Genomic DNA, 19006 nt, shown 5'->3' on the forward strand with positions numbered 1-19006 from the left:
ATAATCACCCTGTTGACTTACAAAGTCCAATAGCCTGTGGTTAGTAGAGGGTGGTTAGGTTTCTGATGAGAGTCAGCACAGTGAGAAAAAGAAAAAGAAAGAGAAGGCAGGCCATGGTGGATGTAATCACGATTATGCAGAGGTGCTACAGGATTAACAGAGAGGCTGTAGAGACAACAGAGACCCAAGAGTCACCCAATGTAATGAACCCAGGGTTAAGTGACACACTGATCCTATGGCTCCGTCAGTGAGAAGAGTGATGAGGAGTTACAGGGATAGTTCTGGATTTAATTAAATGATATACATAGGTGAAAATGAAAAACAGAATGGGGGATGTCTAAGGGAACTGGTGTCCACGTCATCCTGTGACCTTGATAGTAGGTATTAAAGATATCTCTCTAGTCTCTCACCAACATGAAGAGCTCACAGTTTTTTTTACATTCTTTCACTGGACCCTTTTAGTTGAATTTTGTTGAAGAGGGTGAGGCAGATGCCAGCCTGCTAGATGATGGTTCAGTGGTTCCTTTGTGATTACAGAGGGGAGGATGTAATCAGAGAGAGCTAGTGCTGTTGGAAAAAATGAAAGTGACAGAGTAATGCTCATCCCATCCCAAACAACTATGTAAGTCCTGCACCCCCCTGTATGAGGGGACTAAAGGGAAGCTGCCTGGATTCAAAGAGACTTTTAACTGTACATACGTGTATCTGCTCCTTCTCCTGTGTGCTGGCAAGATAAGACGTGGTTACAAGTTGAATGCAGTGGAGAGGAAATTGTCAAATACTTTTGTTGCTTTTGCGTCAGAGCAAAGTCCAGATGTTTTTATTTGGTAACATGAAAGCTGAAGATCAAAGATCAAATCTTTTCTTTGCCTTTCAAAATAGCTCAGTGTTCTTAAAATGACATACAGCTATTCCCTCATGATCACTCAGCTCACATCAAAAAACTGTCACTGTAGACTCATCAGTCGGTCTTTAGTCTCTACGTCAGTGTGTTGTTATTGTGATATATGCTTCTGTCATGAATGGGTGGTGCAGTTCAGAAGTGTATCCACAAGCACGAAGGCATTAAAACAACACTTTCTGGTGTCTCCTGTGTGTATTTTTATTCTACTGCACTAACAAAGCTTCTTAAACATTGCAACATCACAACCTGTCGTTATTTACAACAGAACTGTGTTCTAATGTACCAGCTAAAGTTGCAAAAATAACCTCTTGTTACCAATTTTATGAGTCTTTTGGGACATCTGTGACCAGGAAACCAGGAATAAAAGAGAAATGGAGTACTACAGATAGAAAAGAAGATGTAAGAGTTAAGAAAAAGAGAAGGGGAAGATGAACGAGAGAAAAAAGCAGTTCGGCTACTTCGAATATCTCTTGTAAAGACTTGAGCTGTGAAGATTAAGTTTATAAAATTATAGATAATATGGATGATTCTTTGATACTGCTGCTGCTCATTTGATTCTTTTGATCATTTGTTCTCTGTGTCAGTGTCGGTTCCTCTTCTGCATTTTCTGCCCCCTCTAATTACACTGATAGCATCTGACAAATAGAGACATCACAGTGTTGGTGGTGGGTGGCTATTTACAGAGAGGACACACACACACACACACACACACACACGGGCATGTATGTTGTCAGCAGCACCTGCTCCTGGTCTTGACAATGTGTGGTCATTATTTATGGGTCTGGCCTGAGAAGGAAGAGGAGAAATTCAAATAAAACCATGACACACTGGTTCCCTATTTGTTTTGTTTCATGAAAAGGAGAAAAGCTCCTTCTTTGTTCTTATTATATCTATGATAAAGCAAACATTCCCTATAATCTACCATGGCGTACAGTTCAAAAGCAAACTGTTCATGGTAAGCAGAGTGACTTCTTCTTTGTGACTTGTTTGATGTAAAAGCTGGCAAATATGCAACAAAACAAAACAAAACCAGAAAATGCATTTAGTATTAGAAATGATATGCGAGTCTATGAAGGAATTTGCAGGAGAAGAGTCCTCAAATCTCTACGCAGACACACATAAACTGCCTGCCTACCTGCCCTTCTGTCCATCTACCTTCAGCACAGAGCAGCAGTATTGTGTGTGTCCTCCTCAGATTACCTCCCTCCAACAGATCCCTGTCTTAGTAGGGAAGGACATAAATAAATTAGAGGTCAGGCTGAAATTTCCCTGTGAGAACATCTGGCTCAGTCGACTCGCTCCGCGTGTGTTTGTCCTGAATGTTTTTTTTCCCAGAGAGGTGATGGCCCAAAGGGGAGAGAGACAGACAGACTGGGGGGGGGGGGGGGGGGGGGGGGGGGGACATCTGTAGGTGTGCAAAGATGACTCACGAGGGAATAGCACATGCTACAATGCCAACTCATAACATACAGGCAACTCCCCAGTGAATTCAACCCCTTTCAGTTCTTTGTTTTTACCTTATAAGGTGACCGAAAGTGATGGCTGAACACAATGGTTGTTTTAAAACACTGAAGAAAATTCAAACCTCATGCTAGCTCAGTCTCAGGGCCTCAATTTACTGTCAAAGCCTTCGCCTCGCTGGCCTGCATAAAGCAAGCTGTCAACGTTTGAGAACAGAAAATAATAAACAACAAAAATCTTCTTGGTTTCTTGCATAACTGAAAATTTAGTGATATTGTACTTCAAAAGACAGCTGCTCTGTTCAGATTGATTTGTATTATTGAAAAAAAACAGCATTACCAAGAAACAGCACTATCTTCCCTGCTGCACCACCTGATACCAAGGGCTAACTCTCGAGACACTACAGAGCGAGGGACATTGAGAAAAACAAGGGCACAGAAGAGAAAAACTAGATGGGTGGTCTTGGTAAGAGCACAGAGATGCAAATACACCCTTAAATGTAAAACAGAAACAGGTAGAGAAAGTCGCATGACAAGAGAGAAAAGGTGAGCTGAGAAACCGACACACTTGACAGAGAAAAATAAGATGCGAGAGGGAAAGAGAGACAGGAGAAACAGACAGTTTGTGGAAGGAGGGAGGAAAACAGGTCTAAGAGAAGACAAGGTTATCTAGCCGTACGTGTGCCAACAGTTCTCTCTGAAAGGACTGGCCTGTCTAAATGTCAACACGGCCCAGAGCAATGAGGATATGCGCTGAATACGATATGCAGTCGAGAGATATGAGAGAGACACAGACTGAGACAGGGCAACAGGGTCATTTACACCAGCGGGTGTCATTAATACAGCAGCGCACACAGGAGATGTTAATCACCAAGTAGAGCAATACATTGGAAACAAGTACAAGCAACAAGTGACATGAAAGTTTTGGCAATGTCAAGTAGATAAATCATTGTTGATAAAGGATTCCAGAAAACATCTGAAAATAATATTGTACCTTCCTGCATTCATGTATTTTGTCCTTTTAGATAAATACAATAACTGAAGAACAAAACATGAACTATATCTTCTATCCATCACTCTTACGGCCTCTGACAGTCATCCCATCTTCTATTACCCCTATAGAGTGCGCATATTAGGAGTTTTTGGCCCTATGAACAACTACTGGTTTTGACTTTAAACTCAGAGCTGGTTCTTTAACACCACCTGCAGGAATATCTTTGTTTCTACAACTAAACATTCAACAGCAACAAAATGCGATGATGCCTGATAAATTGTTGCAGTTGATGTTAATAGACCATTACAGGGGCTAGGGCTTGCAAAGGAAGAGAAAATGAAATTGACACATAGCTGGTTTGAATTAATCATTAATGAAAAAGGTTGGTGTATAACTGAAGTTTTAATTAAACTAATGCATCTACAGCCTCATCAGTGGGTGATCTATCCTTTAATGTGTGCTCTGTGATGACTGATGAGTATGACACACCTGGACATGAGTTTATATTTTCCTTATATTTATATCTTTTTGAACACGGGCTTATGTATGATGAACACTCCTATATGTACGGCTCTAAGGGCCTCTTTATCAGCAGAGTCAGGAGGTGAGACAGATAACCACGGAGGGTCTCGCTTAATGTGATGCTATGAACGTACACTCATGTAATAACCCTAAGTAGCTAAAGAAAAAAAAAGAAAGACCACAGGATTAGACCGGAGTGTTTGCTTTCCCTCCTCTAATTTCATAATAACACATAATATGTTTTACATGTCAGTATGTTCCATCTATAAAGACTGATTTTAATAGTCTGAAATACAAAATGTTAAACACACAAAACACATACAAGAAGTCAATACAAGAATGTTGTATAACTGCGTTTTGGGAATGTTTTAATTTAGAAACATAATAAACACAACCAATGACATAACATTTTACATATATGTACCTAAATAAGGCAATGAACAGCTGTCCTTTCATTCACAATCACAAAAAAAGATTAAAATATAGTTTGAAGTCCTTCATTTTAGTACATTCTAAAGAATAGGCTGTTTAAAAGAATATCTACATGATACAGCAGAGTGAGAAGGCTCGCCAAGATTTACAAGTTTCTCTTCATTGCAGCTGTCCTAGGTTTACAGGGAGCATTAGAAACTAAAAGACGCTTTAGAGTGTAAGGCCTTCAGGAAACAATCTTGTGTTATTGTGTAATGTATCACATGTGTCGGCACAAAGGAAGGCCGTAGTTGGGCTGTGAAAGTGCAGGATTCTTACAGAAACTTTATCATATAAATCTCCAAAGAGGGAAATTTATACAACAAATAAAAATTGAAAGCCATGTCCACATTCAGCAAAAATGATTTAACAAGTCAGAGAAACAGTTATCCTGATTTCACCTGTTGAGGAATGTTGTGGTATGATCCCCTTTGGACGTGACAAGGCTTGCCACTTGTGCATGCTTATTATGCTTATTAGTTAAATAAAACTCAGATTTGTACAATGATTGGCCTGGATGCTTCTGTACACCGCAGAGTAAGTGGTCAGCAAAACCTTTGTCAAGCAAAATGACGGGGTGGTAGGTAGTTGCGGGAAGTGGTTCAGGCATAGAGAGGCTGATAGCCACTCCTCCGGCTGCCAGATTTACAAGTGATCACACACACGCTCAGCATCCCAAAGAACTGTAACAGGAAAGATAAAGGTTATCAGACACAAGTTCTCAAGATTTATTTGCTGAACGTGAGAAAACAGGCTCAAGTATTACACTATATTTGAACAGGTTATTCTTCAATCTATACCGTTTGAGGCAAGATTATAAATTAAGCAGAATTACAAAGTATGGGACAATCAGGAGGTCATTCCATTCAGATATTTTCCTCTTGTAAAGGCATTCTCTTGAGTTCAGCTTTCTCACAAAGCTCCCTTTGAAAAGAACTATTTAATTGTAAAAGTGTATAAATACTGAAATGGTTGTCAGGATACCACACTGGCCCTTTTCTATTTAAAAGATGGCTATCGTACTTTTATACAAGTAGATTTATATTAAAGTTATTTCATCCAACAGTACTCCAACTCGGTTAGGAGTCTAACATGTAGTGTACTATTTATTTTCCCTAAAAGATACATAATCTGTGGTACTAACTGACATGTAGCTCACTGCATGGTGATAACAGAGAGCAGGATGTACAGGAAGGTTCATTCACTGCTGCTAAACTGTACGTGACTGTCTTTACCTTGATGATGGCGAAGCCCAGAATGACCAGCATGGCGTAACCCAGCACATCCTGTAGGAGACTATTCAGCTTGGACTCACAACCCTAAAATGTGTGCACAAGTACAGTGAGTGCACATAGATAGGAAATGTAGCTCTTGTTTTATTGCTTCAGGAGGTGGGAGACCATTTGATTCTTTGCTGTGTGCTTGTGTATGACTTACCTCGATGTTAAGCAGGTCTGGTTGATCCAGTCTGCCAGTGCACTGTGTGCTGGTGCTGTTTTTACAGCACGACAGAGGCACTGTGTTGTTGTGGCTGCTAAACCAGGTAGTGTTGGACCAGCTGGTGTAATTTCTGACACCACAGCACCGCAACTACACCGGGACAAGGAAAGATCAGACAGAGGCTTTAACAGAGAACTCAAGGAGTCTGAAGAAATAACAAATAACAGTGAAGGAAAGAAAAGGAAAGAGTGACACTGTATGAAAAGGAGTTTAAAAAACCTATGATTGTGAGATAAATTAACAGGTAATTTAGGGATGTGTGAAGTCTTTTTTATTTCTTAAGCTGCACACACTTTCACTTCTGTGAACAATTTCCTGCATTTACCAGAATGACTCGACAAACCCCAGAGGTGTGAATCTGGTGCTTTACGTGTATGTAGTTGGAAAGCACAGTACTCATTTATGGATGGTATATTTTTTATTTGTCTGTATTGTTTCTCACGGTTAATTTTAGCTATGCTACAAATACCATGATGTATTTGATATAACTTGACAATCTTCCATCAACAAACTGCAAAATTATTATAAGGATGAATATTCATACTGTGTTTTAGCTGTTGCTACCAAGATGCCGCCCCCCCCCCCCTAAAGTGGAAGAACTGGAGAGGGAAATGAAAGCAAGAAAGTGAGAGAGAATGCAAGCAAAGCAGAAGAGGTTGAAGAGAATGAAAGTGCAGGTGAGAAACCAAAGCTATTTATATAGATCACCAACTTGTTTCTGCAGGTAGTCCACAGCTTTGGTTTCAGTGTCCTGTCCATCATACTTTGTGAAGACGTCATTCATTGAGCGCTCCAGGTCTCCGCTTATCTGGACAGACACAAGACAATAACACATACTTTACTAATGAACTCATAGCAGATTTAAAAATGATGGATAACATAATTTACCGTCAGCTGCAAACACTGTGTGACACCAATTCTCTGTGACTCACCTTGCCTTGGTAGATGAAGCTAAATACCAAAGCCGCCACTTCAGCTGCAAAGATCACCATGATGATCAGAAAGAACTGGAGAGGAAGAAAATGAGAGTTGATGTTAAGAAATTCCGTGTGCAAAACAGAAGTGAAAGGATAAACAAAAGCAAAGGGGAAAACAAAAGTTAAACATGGAAGATGACACATTGCAACTGACAACAAATGTTTGCAGATGCATTTTCACCTTCGGTCTTTACAGCTGAGCATGTAGCTACAGAGTCTGACAAATAAACAGGTGTCAGGGAAGATGACTAAAACCCAAATCATGGCTTCTCTCTTGCCAAACACACACACTTACAAAGCTAAGGCAGACTTTGGACTCCCCAAGTGTGGCGCAGCATCCCACCAGAAAAATAATGAACATCAGTGCGCTGACGCCGAGGATGATAGCTGCTGGGATCAACGTGTACTTGTCCTGAATGAAGTTTTCAAAGTTGTCATAGCTCTTGATCACATAGGCACCGACGTAGGCCAACGCCCCTCCTGCAAGCTGCAGGGAGAATAAGACATCAACATCATAAACAGGTCAAAGTGATAATTCACAATTGACAAGACAGTATGGAGAAAATAAACATTTAACATGTCTGCATACAGACAGAAAGGCTTTTATTATTACATATATAACCAGTAAAGTTAATCATCAGGAGAAACAAGTACATTATTCTGTATGTTTAATATACTGTAGTTGTTATTCCAGGAATAAACACAAATATAAGGATCTTACAGAAATGAACACTATTGATCTGTATACACTTTTAGCTGCTGACATTTTTTAATTACAGCTCATTATACACCAAGCTAAGCATGGTACAGAGCTATGTGCGCTCAAGTTATTTAGGTCTGTACCATATGAGTCAACAATCATGAATCATTCCTGCTTTAAAAACATGCTTAGACTTTGCATTTAACAAACCAAGGTGCTGCATAAACAAAGCCACTCATACAGTTGAAGGGATTTTTCAAACAATCTGTGTGTTTTTCCTCAGTGTTGGAGTTAAAAAACCTCACGGTCATATTCTGTACATCAAATTGCCAAAATGACCGTTTTTGAAACCTTCGTCAGTCACTTTGGTCTTTCTCTGTCTAAAAGACACAGGTAAAACCCATGGGAAAGATAGCAACATGCGGGAGGTTACCTATGATGAATACCAACAAACAGAGAGAGAGAACAAAGCTGCTTATTATAATACTGTTAGGTAAGCATAAAAAGATTTGTTCTGTTGTTATGTGGTGTGATCTTCTGTGATCGCAGCTTGTGAAGGTCGCTGATAGTGTGTCCCGGTGGGGTCAGATTTGGATTAGGCATTAGGTCACATCCTAATCAGTCATTCCTGAAGTGAGCTCAGCAATCATATGACTGCATGTAAATGGGACAGAAAAAAAAAGTATTTAACTATCGGGTCAAAAAACCCAGAAGTCAAGAGGGTCTAAACTATAGAGACTTCATGAACAGTGACAACTGTTAGGGAAAACAAGCGCTCTAAACTATCTATCTGCTTATCAGCACTCCTGTCTTTCCTTTGCCCTTTGACAGACTTGATTCAAACTTCAGTCTGCAATAAAGCTTTAGTTAGTTCCTGTATTTATAAGTCAGTGACACCACAGGAACATGAGAATATAAAAGAAAAAAGAAATTCCCCTTCATGCGTGTCTGCATATCCGTGTCATTTTCAGTACTACTTCCCCTGTACTGAGGTGAGTGGTTATAGATTGTGTGCTCGTCTTTGTTCTTATGTGTGTTTTGTGTGGCCGAACAATCATTCATCCTCCACTTCAGCCTCATGACTCACTTCTCTTAATCACTCCATAGTCACGAGATTCCCGTGGGGTAGTTGCTCTACACCCCCTCCCACCCCCATAATCTTTCCAGATATTCCAATCTTGTGCCTAAGAAGCAGCACAAAGAGGCTTACACAACATATAGTGCTGATGCACGGTGTCCCCTCTCTGGAATGTGAGAAACCTCTGAGGTGATGTTTGACTTGTGGGGATGATTTCAGTCGCTGCACAAAAAACACACTAGCACTGTATCTTAGACCAGGTTCTAGGGGGAAGACATGTTGTAAGCTACGCAAACTGGGAAGGATGTTTCTGCTCATGTGCTTCGAAACATTCAGAACACATTAACCTTTGAAATTTTGATTTTCCCCTTAAATTATCCCTTTTGTTTAGAGAAAACACAATCAGATACATACACTGATTAAGTAATACCAAGAGAGCAACACTGTTAAATAGAAATTAATTGGATCATTGTCTACACATTTTGCACTAAATTGACTACAAAATATATTTTGAAACTTTAGGGATCTTCAAGATAATTTGTACTCTGATTATGTGCATAATATGATTTTGCAAAGACAAACTGTGACAGGCAGACTTTTAAAGAATAATTTAATATTTTGATTGAATTATGTTTTGTTTTTTTTAAGAAATTAAACTCTCTCCCTTGCCCAATTACTGTCCATCTTGTTCAAAAAGATATCCTTGAGAGGTTTTGGTCGACACAAAAAGACAAACAATATTAACATTCCTTGCTGTACCATGCACACATAGGCCAGCTCCCTCTCACAGTAATCAAATTACACAGGCAGAAAAGTTTACTTGGTCCCTTCAAAAACCATTTCATCTGAAGGAGACAGAGGAGATCTGTTGCCAGCACAGGCCAAATGGAGAGAAAACAAAGGCAGATATGTGATCTCTGGTCAAACTTTGACTGAGGCAAAGTTCAAGCTGACTGGCAAAAAAAAAAAAAAAAAAAAAAAAAAAAAAAAAATCAAGTAAGTCAACATTCCTCTGAAATATGAAATCTACGTTATTTGGAAATGTTAGTCATAACCGAGCTCTTTAAAAAGTAACTACGCACATTTTAACTATATCTAGGTGCAGTTAAAATGAGGAAGTAGCCAATAGTGATGCCAGAAAACTGGGGCGGGCGGTTTTTCCAAGTCCTTACTGTGATTTGCAGAATAAACACCTTTAAAGCACACTAGCCTACTCACAGACGGCGAGATAACAAATGGAGATTATACACAGAAAAAAGGCAAGGCTGTACTGTCACAAAGCCACGCGCAAACAATTGTTCACTTCATTTCTCCATCAAAGGAAGCCGCCAGCAGCCTATGTATTTAAATCTGTGCAGGTGGAGCGATAGCACCGAGACTTACCGCAAAAACGAAGCTGAGGAAGAGGAGGACGGCCTTGGACGTGAAAATTCCGCAGTCCATGTTGTTTGACGGAGCAGGACAGATTGAAAGATGGCTGTGGTGTTGCTCCTGCGGTCGAGTTTTATCTCGCGGGGCGCCGAGCTGTTCCTACTGCTTCTGCTGCTGCCTTGATCACAAGTTCTCTCAATCTGTCCGACTGTGATCACATGGTCACATGCTTCGGGGAGGAGAGCGATGAAACAGAACAGCCCCCGCCCCCCAGCATTCCCACCTTTTGCACCTTTCACTGCTGCAGCACAAAGCGGGAGAAGTTTAGTATATTCCATAGTGATGATACTAAATCATGTCTGAACACCGGACGGATTTGACTCATACTCTTCATTAGGCAAGCCTACTGTTTGTGGCAGAGCGCAGGATGTCATTATCACGCCCTAACCACTCCTTCAGAAACGTTTAATACTGAAGGGATTTTATTCTGGTCTGAGCACTTCGATAAAACATATTTAATATGTCTTAGCTTAGGATAGTTTAGAAGTTATTCATTACACAGCAATCATATTAGGCTACAATCTGTGCACTAATCGAGCACATGATTGAGAAATAACTTTTCAAAGAAATTGTGAGGCTGTCATGAATCTGGATTCACTCCCCTCTTCTTTTTTTTTTATTTTTTATTTATTTATTTAAATAAAAAATTTAAGAGATGCTACAATTTGTGCATATTAATGGACATCTTAGCTTTTCAGCAATGTAAATAAACCAGAATTAGCCCAAAGGCTATTTTACATCTGTAGTCCCCTGTCAGGTCATCACAGTATAAGGTAACACAGCCAAACATTGAAATTGGATATGATACAACACAATTTAAGAGACGCTACAATTTTCAACAACATATTATAAAAGACACCACAATTTAGCAGACAGGGTTATGTAATTTAAGGTGCTGTTCTGCTCCTCAGCAGTTCATAGCAATGACGGGAATTATTGATCTCCTTTGACAGAAAAGGAGAAGACTGTGCCAATAAATCACAGTGGACATCTAAACGGTATTAACTGCAACCTGTATCGAATATGTGCCTCAGTTGTATTACAGTGGGCTGAATGCTGGTAATTGAATCCACTGACACGTGTAAAAAGTTACTTTGGACATTTGAGGGAATACATGTAACAGCTGCTCTTCTGACACAGACAAGAAAAACAGAAAAAACAGAGCAGGGAATCTGAAACAGTTCCAGCAAATATTATATTATTAATAGTTTTATAGGCGGTATAATTATGGGGACAACATGTCAGTCAATAAACTCTTATAATGACACAGTCAAATCCAACCTGTATCTAGTTAGGAAAAACACCATCTGTATGTAGATGATGCGGCTTGGACACATCATCAGTGATGAACCCAGAGTCATCGGGTGTTTCAGGTCTTTGATCATCAGACTCCCTCAACCTGGGCGACCTAACCAGGAGTGATCAGCACCTGGCTTGTGTTCAAGCGGCACACTACAGTACACCATAGATCACCCCTCTTGATCCACAATCACCTTGAAGCTTTTTCCGCAGCTTCAGTGATCCACCAGTGTTCCTGGTGACTCTTCTTTTATGCAGTGCCAAAGAACCTTGAGTGCCCAGCACAGAGACTGGCCTGGGAATGCCCTGCAGTCCACCTCGATCCACATGGCTCACAGCGAGCCTTCCACCCATTCCCTCTGCAGGCCTCTAGCAGCTCAAAGTATTTGGCCTTCTGTAGCATGTGTCTATAAAAGCGTTTCTCCCACTCTCGATTTAAGTTCCCTTTTAAAATTATTACAACTTTATCTGAGGTGATGTGTGTGTTTCATTCACTGTGTAGTGTCAGGGTGGATTTAAAGGTTTCTCTTATATAGTGAAAAGACTAAAGATGATTTTTAATGGGTGCCAAACACACATGACCTTCAGTGGACACTTTAAATGGTAGGTCTACTTGAGAGGGCACTGACTTAACATAGACAGGCCAACTGCATTTTTATTGAAAGTGATTTTACCCACTCACTTGTAATAGCCTTCTCTGTGTGTGTGTCTCTGTGTGTTTGTTTGTATATTTGTGTGTAACAGAAGGCGGCGCTATCAGTGCACTACAGAAGGCGGGACAACATTTGCCAATCTTCTTCCTCACAACGCACGCGCGCGCGCGCGCACACACACACACACACACACTTTATCTCAGTAATAAAAAAAAGAAAAAGAGGCAGAAATCGCGAAAGAGAGACAGAGATAGGCTAAATTGCAATTTATTCAAGCATTTTGGAGGAATATCAAAGAGCTACACTGCAGCAGAGTCACGTTTTAAGTTCTACATTTAAAGTGTATTTTTTTAAAGGCACAATCGTGAACTTTAAGGACTAATACAAGTTAGTCACAATTTGAGATACTATTGTTTGTAAACACACCAGAAAGCATACCCGCATTTATAATAATGATAATAATAATAATAACAATAATAATGTATAATAACGATGTATAAAGTAAAGTACTATTTGTTTGAAATCCAGTAGGCCTAGTCTTCTACGAACCATACTGTAAGGTGCATTATTTTGTGCTCTTCATTACCAAAAAGCACAGCAGACTGAAGAAAGACGGTCAGAGCAATATGGGCAGTGTGATGTCATTTCTTCATTGATTCCTTTGCACTTGCATTAAATCTATCTATGCATGATTAGTTCAAACGGTTAAAGTGGTTGCCAAACCATAGATTGACACATGCATAGGCTACATACTAATGCAAATGCACCCATCAGTGGTCATTTGATAAAGAGTGAAAAAGTTTAAAAAGACCCGGGAAAATTAATCTTAAATTTGTTTCTCCTGCTGTCCCGGCTGATAACTCTTATTCTGGCTGCGGTCCATCTCCCTCCACACAGAGGAGACATACAGTAGCCTACATTAATATTTTCACAATATAACATCTGACATAAAACTCAATTCCCTGTTATTTAACTTTTTTTTCCCCTCACACTTTCATGAAAACTGTCCTGCTTCTGTATTGCAGGAATATATATATCTATGTTGAGGTTACTACATGGCGGTTCTGCAAGGCAGCTGTGTTTCTTCGGGCATCTTTAAATGAATTTAATAAGCAAAAACTGTTGAAATGAAAGTAAGTTTTGGAGCCAGTATATCAGCCACATTATTATTTAAGCTCATTTACTTATAAAAGTCTGCACTTGGTTATTTAGAAGGTGTAACTTTGTTAAAATGTTCAAAACATACGTCTCATGTCACACTTTACAACTGCCAGCATGTAATTTAACTTTTACAAATTTTGTTATATTGTATTGAATGCCTAAATAAAAAGATAGATTTACACAGTTGAGATCACGCTGATTTTTATTATGTGCATTTTATATGGATATCCAGCATTTTACGCAGGGATTTTAAGGAATAATCCAGCTGGAGAAAACACAAACTTTATCATGTTTGAGGGGGGCATACGAGGCGCACTGTGGTGGCGAGCCTCACTCTCCACGGTTCTCATCAGGGCTTCATAAAGCCTCACACCTGCCAAGAGGGCAAGCAGAGATATCACTCTGTCCTTTCCTCTCCGTGGATCTCACTCACTTGATGCTATTACAATGTCTTCTGCTGTGACTGCTTTGCCAGCGGCGGCTCCGGCCAAATCTCCCAAGAAGAGAGCCAAGTCTCTGAGGAAGAAGACGGGCCCCACAGTGTCAGACCTGATACTGAAGGCCGCGTCCGCGTCCACAGAGCGCGGCGGCCTGTCCCTGGCAGCCCTGAAGAAGGCACTGAAGGCCGGAGGATACGACGTGGTGAAGAACAAGGCCAGAATCCTTGTCTCCATCAAGCGCTTGGTGGCCAATAAATCTCTGGTCCAAACGAAGGGCACAGGGGCCTCGGGCTCCTTCAAGCTGAACAAGAAGCCCCCCACACCTCGAAAGAAGAAGGTGGTGAAAAAGAAGCCAAAGGCTAAAAGGGTCAAGCGGGCCAGCGTCAAGAAAGCAGCCGGAGGTGCCGCTCCAGCAGCCAAGAAGTCACCTAAGAAAAAGAGGAAGGCAAAGAGTCCTAAGAAAGCCAAGAGGCCTGCTGCCGCCAAGAAGCCCCAAAAGCCAAAGAGTCCTAAGAAGGCTAAACGCAAGGTCGCCAAGTCTACCAGGACCAGGGCTTCTGCCAAGAAGTGAAAAAAACTCTTCTAATGAACACTGAGTGCTGACCAAACACCGGTATGGTGGCTCCTGTGTGGACTAAATGTCTGCATTCATTCCAAGAACTGAACTTTGCTTTAGCTGTTTTACAGTTGTTCCATTATAGGAAATATTGAACCTGCTGTTTTAACACCCCTTTCCCTGCCACCACCTGCTATGGTCTGTTAAGAATTTATTTGCAATTGCTGGAAACAATAATAAAAAAAATTATAATATATAGAGGGAGTCCTGTGATTGTTATAAACAACAAAAAGAACTTCATCAAACTATATCCTTATATGCTCTGTTGATGCAAAAACTTTCTGGATAGGAACATTCAGCTGTAGACAAAATTAAACAGAGAAACATCATTGAGCCAGAAAGAAATTATATTTGATGGTCATACACAGGCAAAGACTTCGTAACTATCAAAACGGTGAAGGTTTTGGCTGTGTCTTCCTATTTACTACACAATGCAATATATTTATTGTCCGCTCTTTAATTTCAGTGTCCGTATTCTAAGTGTGTACATTTATGTAGTATTTTACATACAGGGTCCTCACATTTTTCAGTGGATCGAAAAAAGGGTCCGTCTGAATTCTGCTAAAAATTCCATGATGCAACGCTGCGAAAATTACCTTTGTGCGACAGCTGTCAGCGGTGACGCAAAATCATGATGATTAGCAAGTGTCCAAAATCTGAATTTACTGCTCACCACTGAGTTGACTGTGAATGAGTGACTGCGCCCGGGACGTTTGTGTGGCTCTGTTACGCACCGTACATTACGCACGTGGATCAAGGCGTTTGTTGTGAAGTGGCGGGACACAAACAGCTACTTGGTCACAGATTAGATGCAAACAGACATATGCTGGTAAGAGTTTGTTGAAAAGTTACCTGAATTCGATTCAAAACCCTGTACTAGCATACAGTGTGTAAAGTTTCTCTTAGTTTTATTTGCGCCAATTTGAAGTGAAGATTGACATTGGCAGAATGCTGAGCGGGACTTGGCTGGCCATGAAACAGCAGCCGATGACATTGGCCAGCTAATCATCATTGAAAACAGTGAGGCTTGACGGGCGTGACAAGCCGTGTTCGTTGGGGGTTCGTTCTCTTATCTTCAGCAGAAAAACACATGCCAATGTTTCAATGCGGGAGAAGCGATAGTTATGCCCGGCCGATGAGTTAGGCATACCATCCTCATATATGATGTAACAGATGAAAGAGGCTAGTGGACTCTGAGGGATTTTGACATGAGAAAAAGTAGCGGTAAACAGAGAGGAGGGATTTCGACTAGTATGGAGTCAAATCAATGAAACAAATGTGAGAAAAATCAATGACCCCCATTCATACACAATTTAGAGCCTTTGGAGGCTATAAGCTGAAGTAATGAGGTCTTGAACCCCTAAAGTGAAGGCATTTTATACAGCAAAACAATGGTGTGATTCGCACTACTGAAAGGTTCACCAGCTGTATGGGCTCTTGTTGCCACCTTCTGGCCGGATTCTGTAACCAACCGCAGTCGGGACAGTGTATTGGTCGGGGAGGTTTACCTAAGGTCCCTTTGTATTACGTTCATATTTTATTGTTACATTTCAAATTTGGCAGCTCTGGACCTACTTTTATAAAATGCTGTTCTGCTTGGATGCAACCCATTTTTAACTTACTGTTTCCCATTAAAACTCAAATATACATGTATACATATACATTTTGTAATGAGCTGGTAACACTTTATAAGCCAGCCCACATGCCTAATTGTTGTGTAATTAAAGAGCAAATGGATTAAAACACTTGACTCTTATTGTCCTGCACATCATGTTGTTAAAAGGGCAGAGTCCAGACAGTCCAGATATCTTAAAACTGTCTGCCTTCCTTATTCTTGAAATGAAAATGCATGAAAATAATCTCTTGGTTCCTTGAACATCATCTTGAATGTTATAATGTTCAGTTTTAGCTGTTTGGTCCATCCTCATCTTCATGTTAAATTATAACATGACATAACACTGTATTATGTTATCATGACAACACAAACTTTCTATAGCTGTGCTCTACAGAAAGGTAATTTTGTTTTCCATTCCTCTCTACCTGTTACAAGCTGCTGCAGTGCTGGACAAACGTGCCTTCTAAGAGCACAAGTATAGAACTATTTCTCAACTTGTTATTATTCCAGATCATACATTGAAGTAGAAGCCATAGATATAATAAATCCATGTAGTGAAGCTGGCCTGCTGAAGGTAAGAAAGGATTGTCACAACTGCCAAGAAGGGCAAAAGGTTTATTATTCCACTCCATCCATTAGTGTATTATGTTTTGGTAGAACATCACAATTTGTAATACAACTCCTTAATGGGTAGCACAGGATGTCATTGTTGTCAACCATTCAGCTTGGTTTATCTGTACTGTATCACGTATGGTACCCTATATTTAGAGAAATACTCATAGTATAATTCATTTCCCTTTCCTCTTAATTTGTAATTCATACAACAAAATTACACCAAATTACACAGTAAATTGCAGGCTGTATTATCAAGTGTTACTGCTATTTTATATAGAAATGCAGCTGAAAAATGAAAATGGTATTCTGAAGATAGTTATAAGAGAATGACAAATACTTTGTAAGTAAACAAAGCAGTAACATTATTAAGTTGTATGTAGTAAAAAAATAGTAGGCTAATTATTATCAGCTTATTAACAGAACATGTAAGTATAGTGCAGTTAATCTGTTTTACTGTTGTTGTCCTTTATGATCCTGTTTATTCCTGTATTGTTTTTCATCTTTTGTACTTTGCCAAATTTCAGACTTGTCAAGGCTTGATGGGTGGTGAGTCAGTCAGAAATTCTCATGACTTTCCCAGTGACGTACACTCATGTGACAGTTCACATGTGAAAACAAAGCTACTTCCCTTTTTTTATTAGTAGATCTTGTTTCCTCGTCAGCTTTCTGTTCCCTTTGATAAGAGGAAGTCAGTGAAGTTTACCATCGTCGTAAAAGTAAAAAAAAAACCTATATGCTACGTTTTAGGTAATACCACTTTGGCCTACCGAGTTCTTTTTCCTGTTTATTTACACCTTGCTAGTACCGGGTTGGACCCCCTTTTGGCTACAGACTTGCCTTAATTCTTCGTCTATCTCTCAGAGAAGATGGTGCTGGACTATGGAACCCATGTTATCACTAGTGTCGATGCGGGGGCTACTTTGGTGCAGGAAGACTACCTTAGTTCCTCATACGTGTCGGACAGTGTGGCAGAAAGTTCCTCTATGAAAGCACAGGCAGGGTTAAACTTTTTTGACAAACTCAAGTTTGACATAAGCAGTCAAAGTGCCCAACAGAGCTTATCACTTCAAACGTATCAGTCCAACATTCAGTACTCTCTTATCCAAAGCCACGGTGGCGGCACACCTTTCTATCCTGGCATCACTCTGCAGAAGTGGCAGGAAAGTACCAGGAACAACCTGGTGGCTATTGATTGGTCAGGATTTCCCCTGCACTACTTTATAAATACCAACACCTTCCCTGACCTGCCACAGCCTACAGTTGGCAAAGTGGCTGTTACAGTGAGTCAGGCCATAGAGCGATACTACAAGGTCAACACGCGGCCTGGATGTGTCAACATCGACTCCAAGAACTTTAACTTTCAAGCCAACGTTGATGATGCATCCTGTGAGGGCCCCGCTACAAACCTCAGTTTTGGTGGTGTCTACCAGCAGTGTATTCCCCTTAGCTCAGATGCAGGTCCTATATGTGATGCCCTGGCCCAAAAAAACCCTGAAACTGGTGACTTCTCCTGTCGTCCGCCTTACTCCCCCAATTTACTGAGGTCAGAAGAAAGACAGCAGGGTTACACTACGTATGACTGCTATGATGAAACCTACAGTTGTGGGTTTCTTGGGTTTTTCGATTGCCATCGTCAAGTGTGTCAGGACAACTACCACGTTCGCTCTGCTCGCATCAACACCTACTGGTGCTCTGTAAACGGACAGGCCCCAGAAAACTCAGGGTATCTGTTTGGGGGAATATATAGCCCCTCTCTGCTGAACCCCCTCACCAATGCCAAAAGCTGCCCCCCGAACTTCATCCCAGTAAAGTTTCTCTCAGATGGCCAAGTGATCTGTGTGAGTAACGACTATGAAACTGCCACCAGATATTCAGTACCATTTGGAGGCCTCTTCAGCTGTCAGTCAAGCAACCCATTAGCAGGGTTCCAACGTCGCTGTCCTCCCAAGTTCAGTCAGCACCTCGCTACAGTGAGCGACGGCTGTGAAATTCTTTACTGTGTCCAGTCAGGACTGTTCACAGGTGGGCAGCTGCTTCCGATCCATCTGCCTCCTTTCACTAAACGTCCTCTTGTGAGCATGCAAGCCACAAACACGGTCCTTGTGATGACTGAAGGAGATAAGAGCTGGGTCAGAGTGGGGCAGACCAAGGCGTGGAAACTGGCCAAACCAGAGGAAATCAAGGACATTTTAAAGAAGCTTAATCCTGAACTGAATCAGATGTCTAGTGGAGAAAAAGTAGAGGTTGCCTTTGGTGTGATAGGTTTAATGGTCCTGGTGGTATTGGCAGTACTCCTGGTGAAGAGAAGGAGGAGGCTGTCTGGGTTTAGGACAACTAGAGGCTATTAGCAAATACGTGGAGAGGTTGATAGTCAGGAGACACAGCATGATAAGGCTTAAAAAAACCCACACTGCTTAGAGGCTTGGCATCCAGAGAGTTTAATCTGGAGTGACAAGTTATTGTTCTTAACTTTCTTGTTGATTGTCATGTTAGGGGCATCTCATGGGAGTGGAAAATGTTCAAATTTAAGGGCTCCAAGTTTGAATCAGTTTGACTTTCCATTAATTATT

General features: G+C 40.7%; 3 protein-coding genes across 3 annotated transcripts; 2 read left to right on the forward strand and 1 right to left on the reverse strand.

Moving 5' to 3' along the window:
* Positions 1 to 4222: 4222 nt before the first annotated feature.
* On the reverse strand, positions 4223 to 10181 carry tspan36 (tetraspanin 36). The gene is made up of 7 exons (XM_038704142.1): positions 9990 to 10181; positions 7124 to 7315; positions 6784 to 6858; positions 6564 to 6659; positions 5789 to 5941; positions 5587 to 5670; positions 4223 to 5034 (listed from the first exon to the last, which is right to left on the reverse strand). The coding sequence occupies exons 1-7, from the start codon at positions 10047 to 10049 to the stop codon at positions 4954 to 4956; spliced, it is 741 nt and encodes a 246-aa protein (XP_038560070.1). The 5' UTR covers positions 10050 to 10181; the 3' UTR covers positions 4223 to 4953.
* Positions 10182 to 13517: 3336 nt separating this feature from the next.
* On the forward strand, positions 13518 to 14402 carry LOC119892187 (protamine-like protein). Its single transcript, XM_038704333.1, has one exon. It carries the CDS (start codon positions 13598 to 13600, stop codon positions 14159 to 14161), a length of 564 nt encoding a protein of 187 aa, XP_038560261.1. The 5' UTR covers positions 13518 to 13597; the 3' UTR covers positions 14162 to 14402.
* Positions 14403 to 17278: 2876 nt separating this feature from the next.
* Positions 17279 to 18809, forward strand: LOC119891730 (macrophage-expressed gene 1 protein-like; the record flags this gene model as incomplete). The annotated part of the gene is made up of 1 exon (XM_038703560.1): positions 17279 to 18809. A coding segment is annotated over one exon (1506 nt), but the record flags the coding sequence as incomplete, so codon positions are not given.
* Positions 18810 to 19006: the final 197 nt, after the last annotated feature.

Source organism: Micropterus salmoides, unplaced genomic scaffold, assembly GCF_014851395.1.
Source record: "Micropterus salmoides isolate LMB-PRFRI ecotype aquatic unplaced genomic scaffold, ASM1485139v1 Ms_hic_scaffold_7, whole genome shotgun sequence".
NCBI classification, from domain to species: Eukaryota; Metazoa; Chordata; class Actinopteri; order Centrarchiformes; family Centrarchidae; genus Micropterus; species Micropterus salmoides.

Bases quoted from the DNA above. Each gene is read 5' to 3' on its own strand.
- LOC119892187 (XM_038704333.1), top strand. From the start codon at position 13,598: ATGTCTTCTGCTGTGACTGCTTTGCCAGCGGCGGCTCCGGCCAAATCT.
- tspan36 (XM_038704142.1), bottom strand. From the start codon at position 10,049: ATGGACTGCGGAATTTTCACGTCCAAGGCCGTCCTCCTCTTCCTCAGC. The intron at 5,671-5,788 runs GTAAGTCATACA...CACACATTTTAG, and splicing joins CAGACCTGCTTAACATCGAG to GGTTGTGAGTCCAAGCTGAA. The intron at 5,035-5,586 runs GTAAAGACAGTC...TTCCTGTTACAG, and splicing joins TGGGCTTCGCCATCATCAAG to TTCTTTGGGATGCTGAGCGT.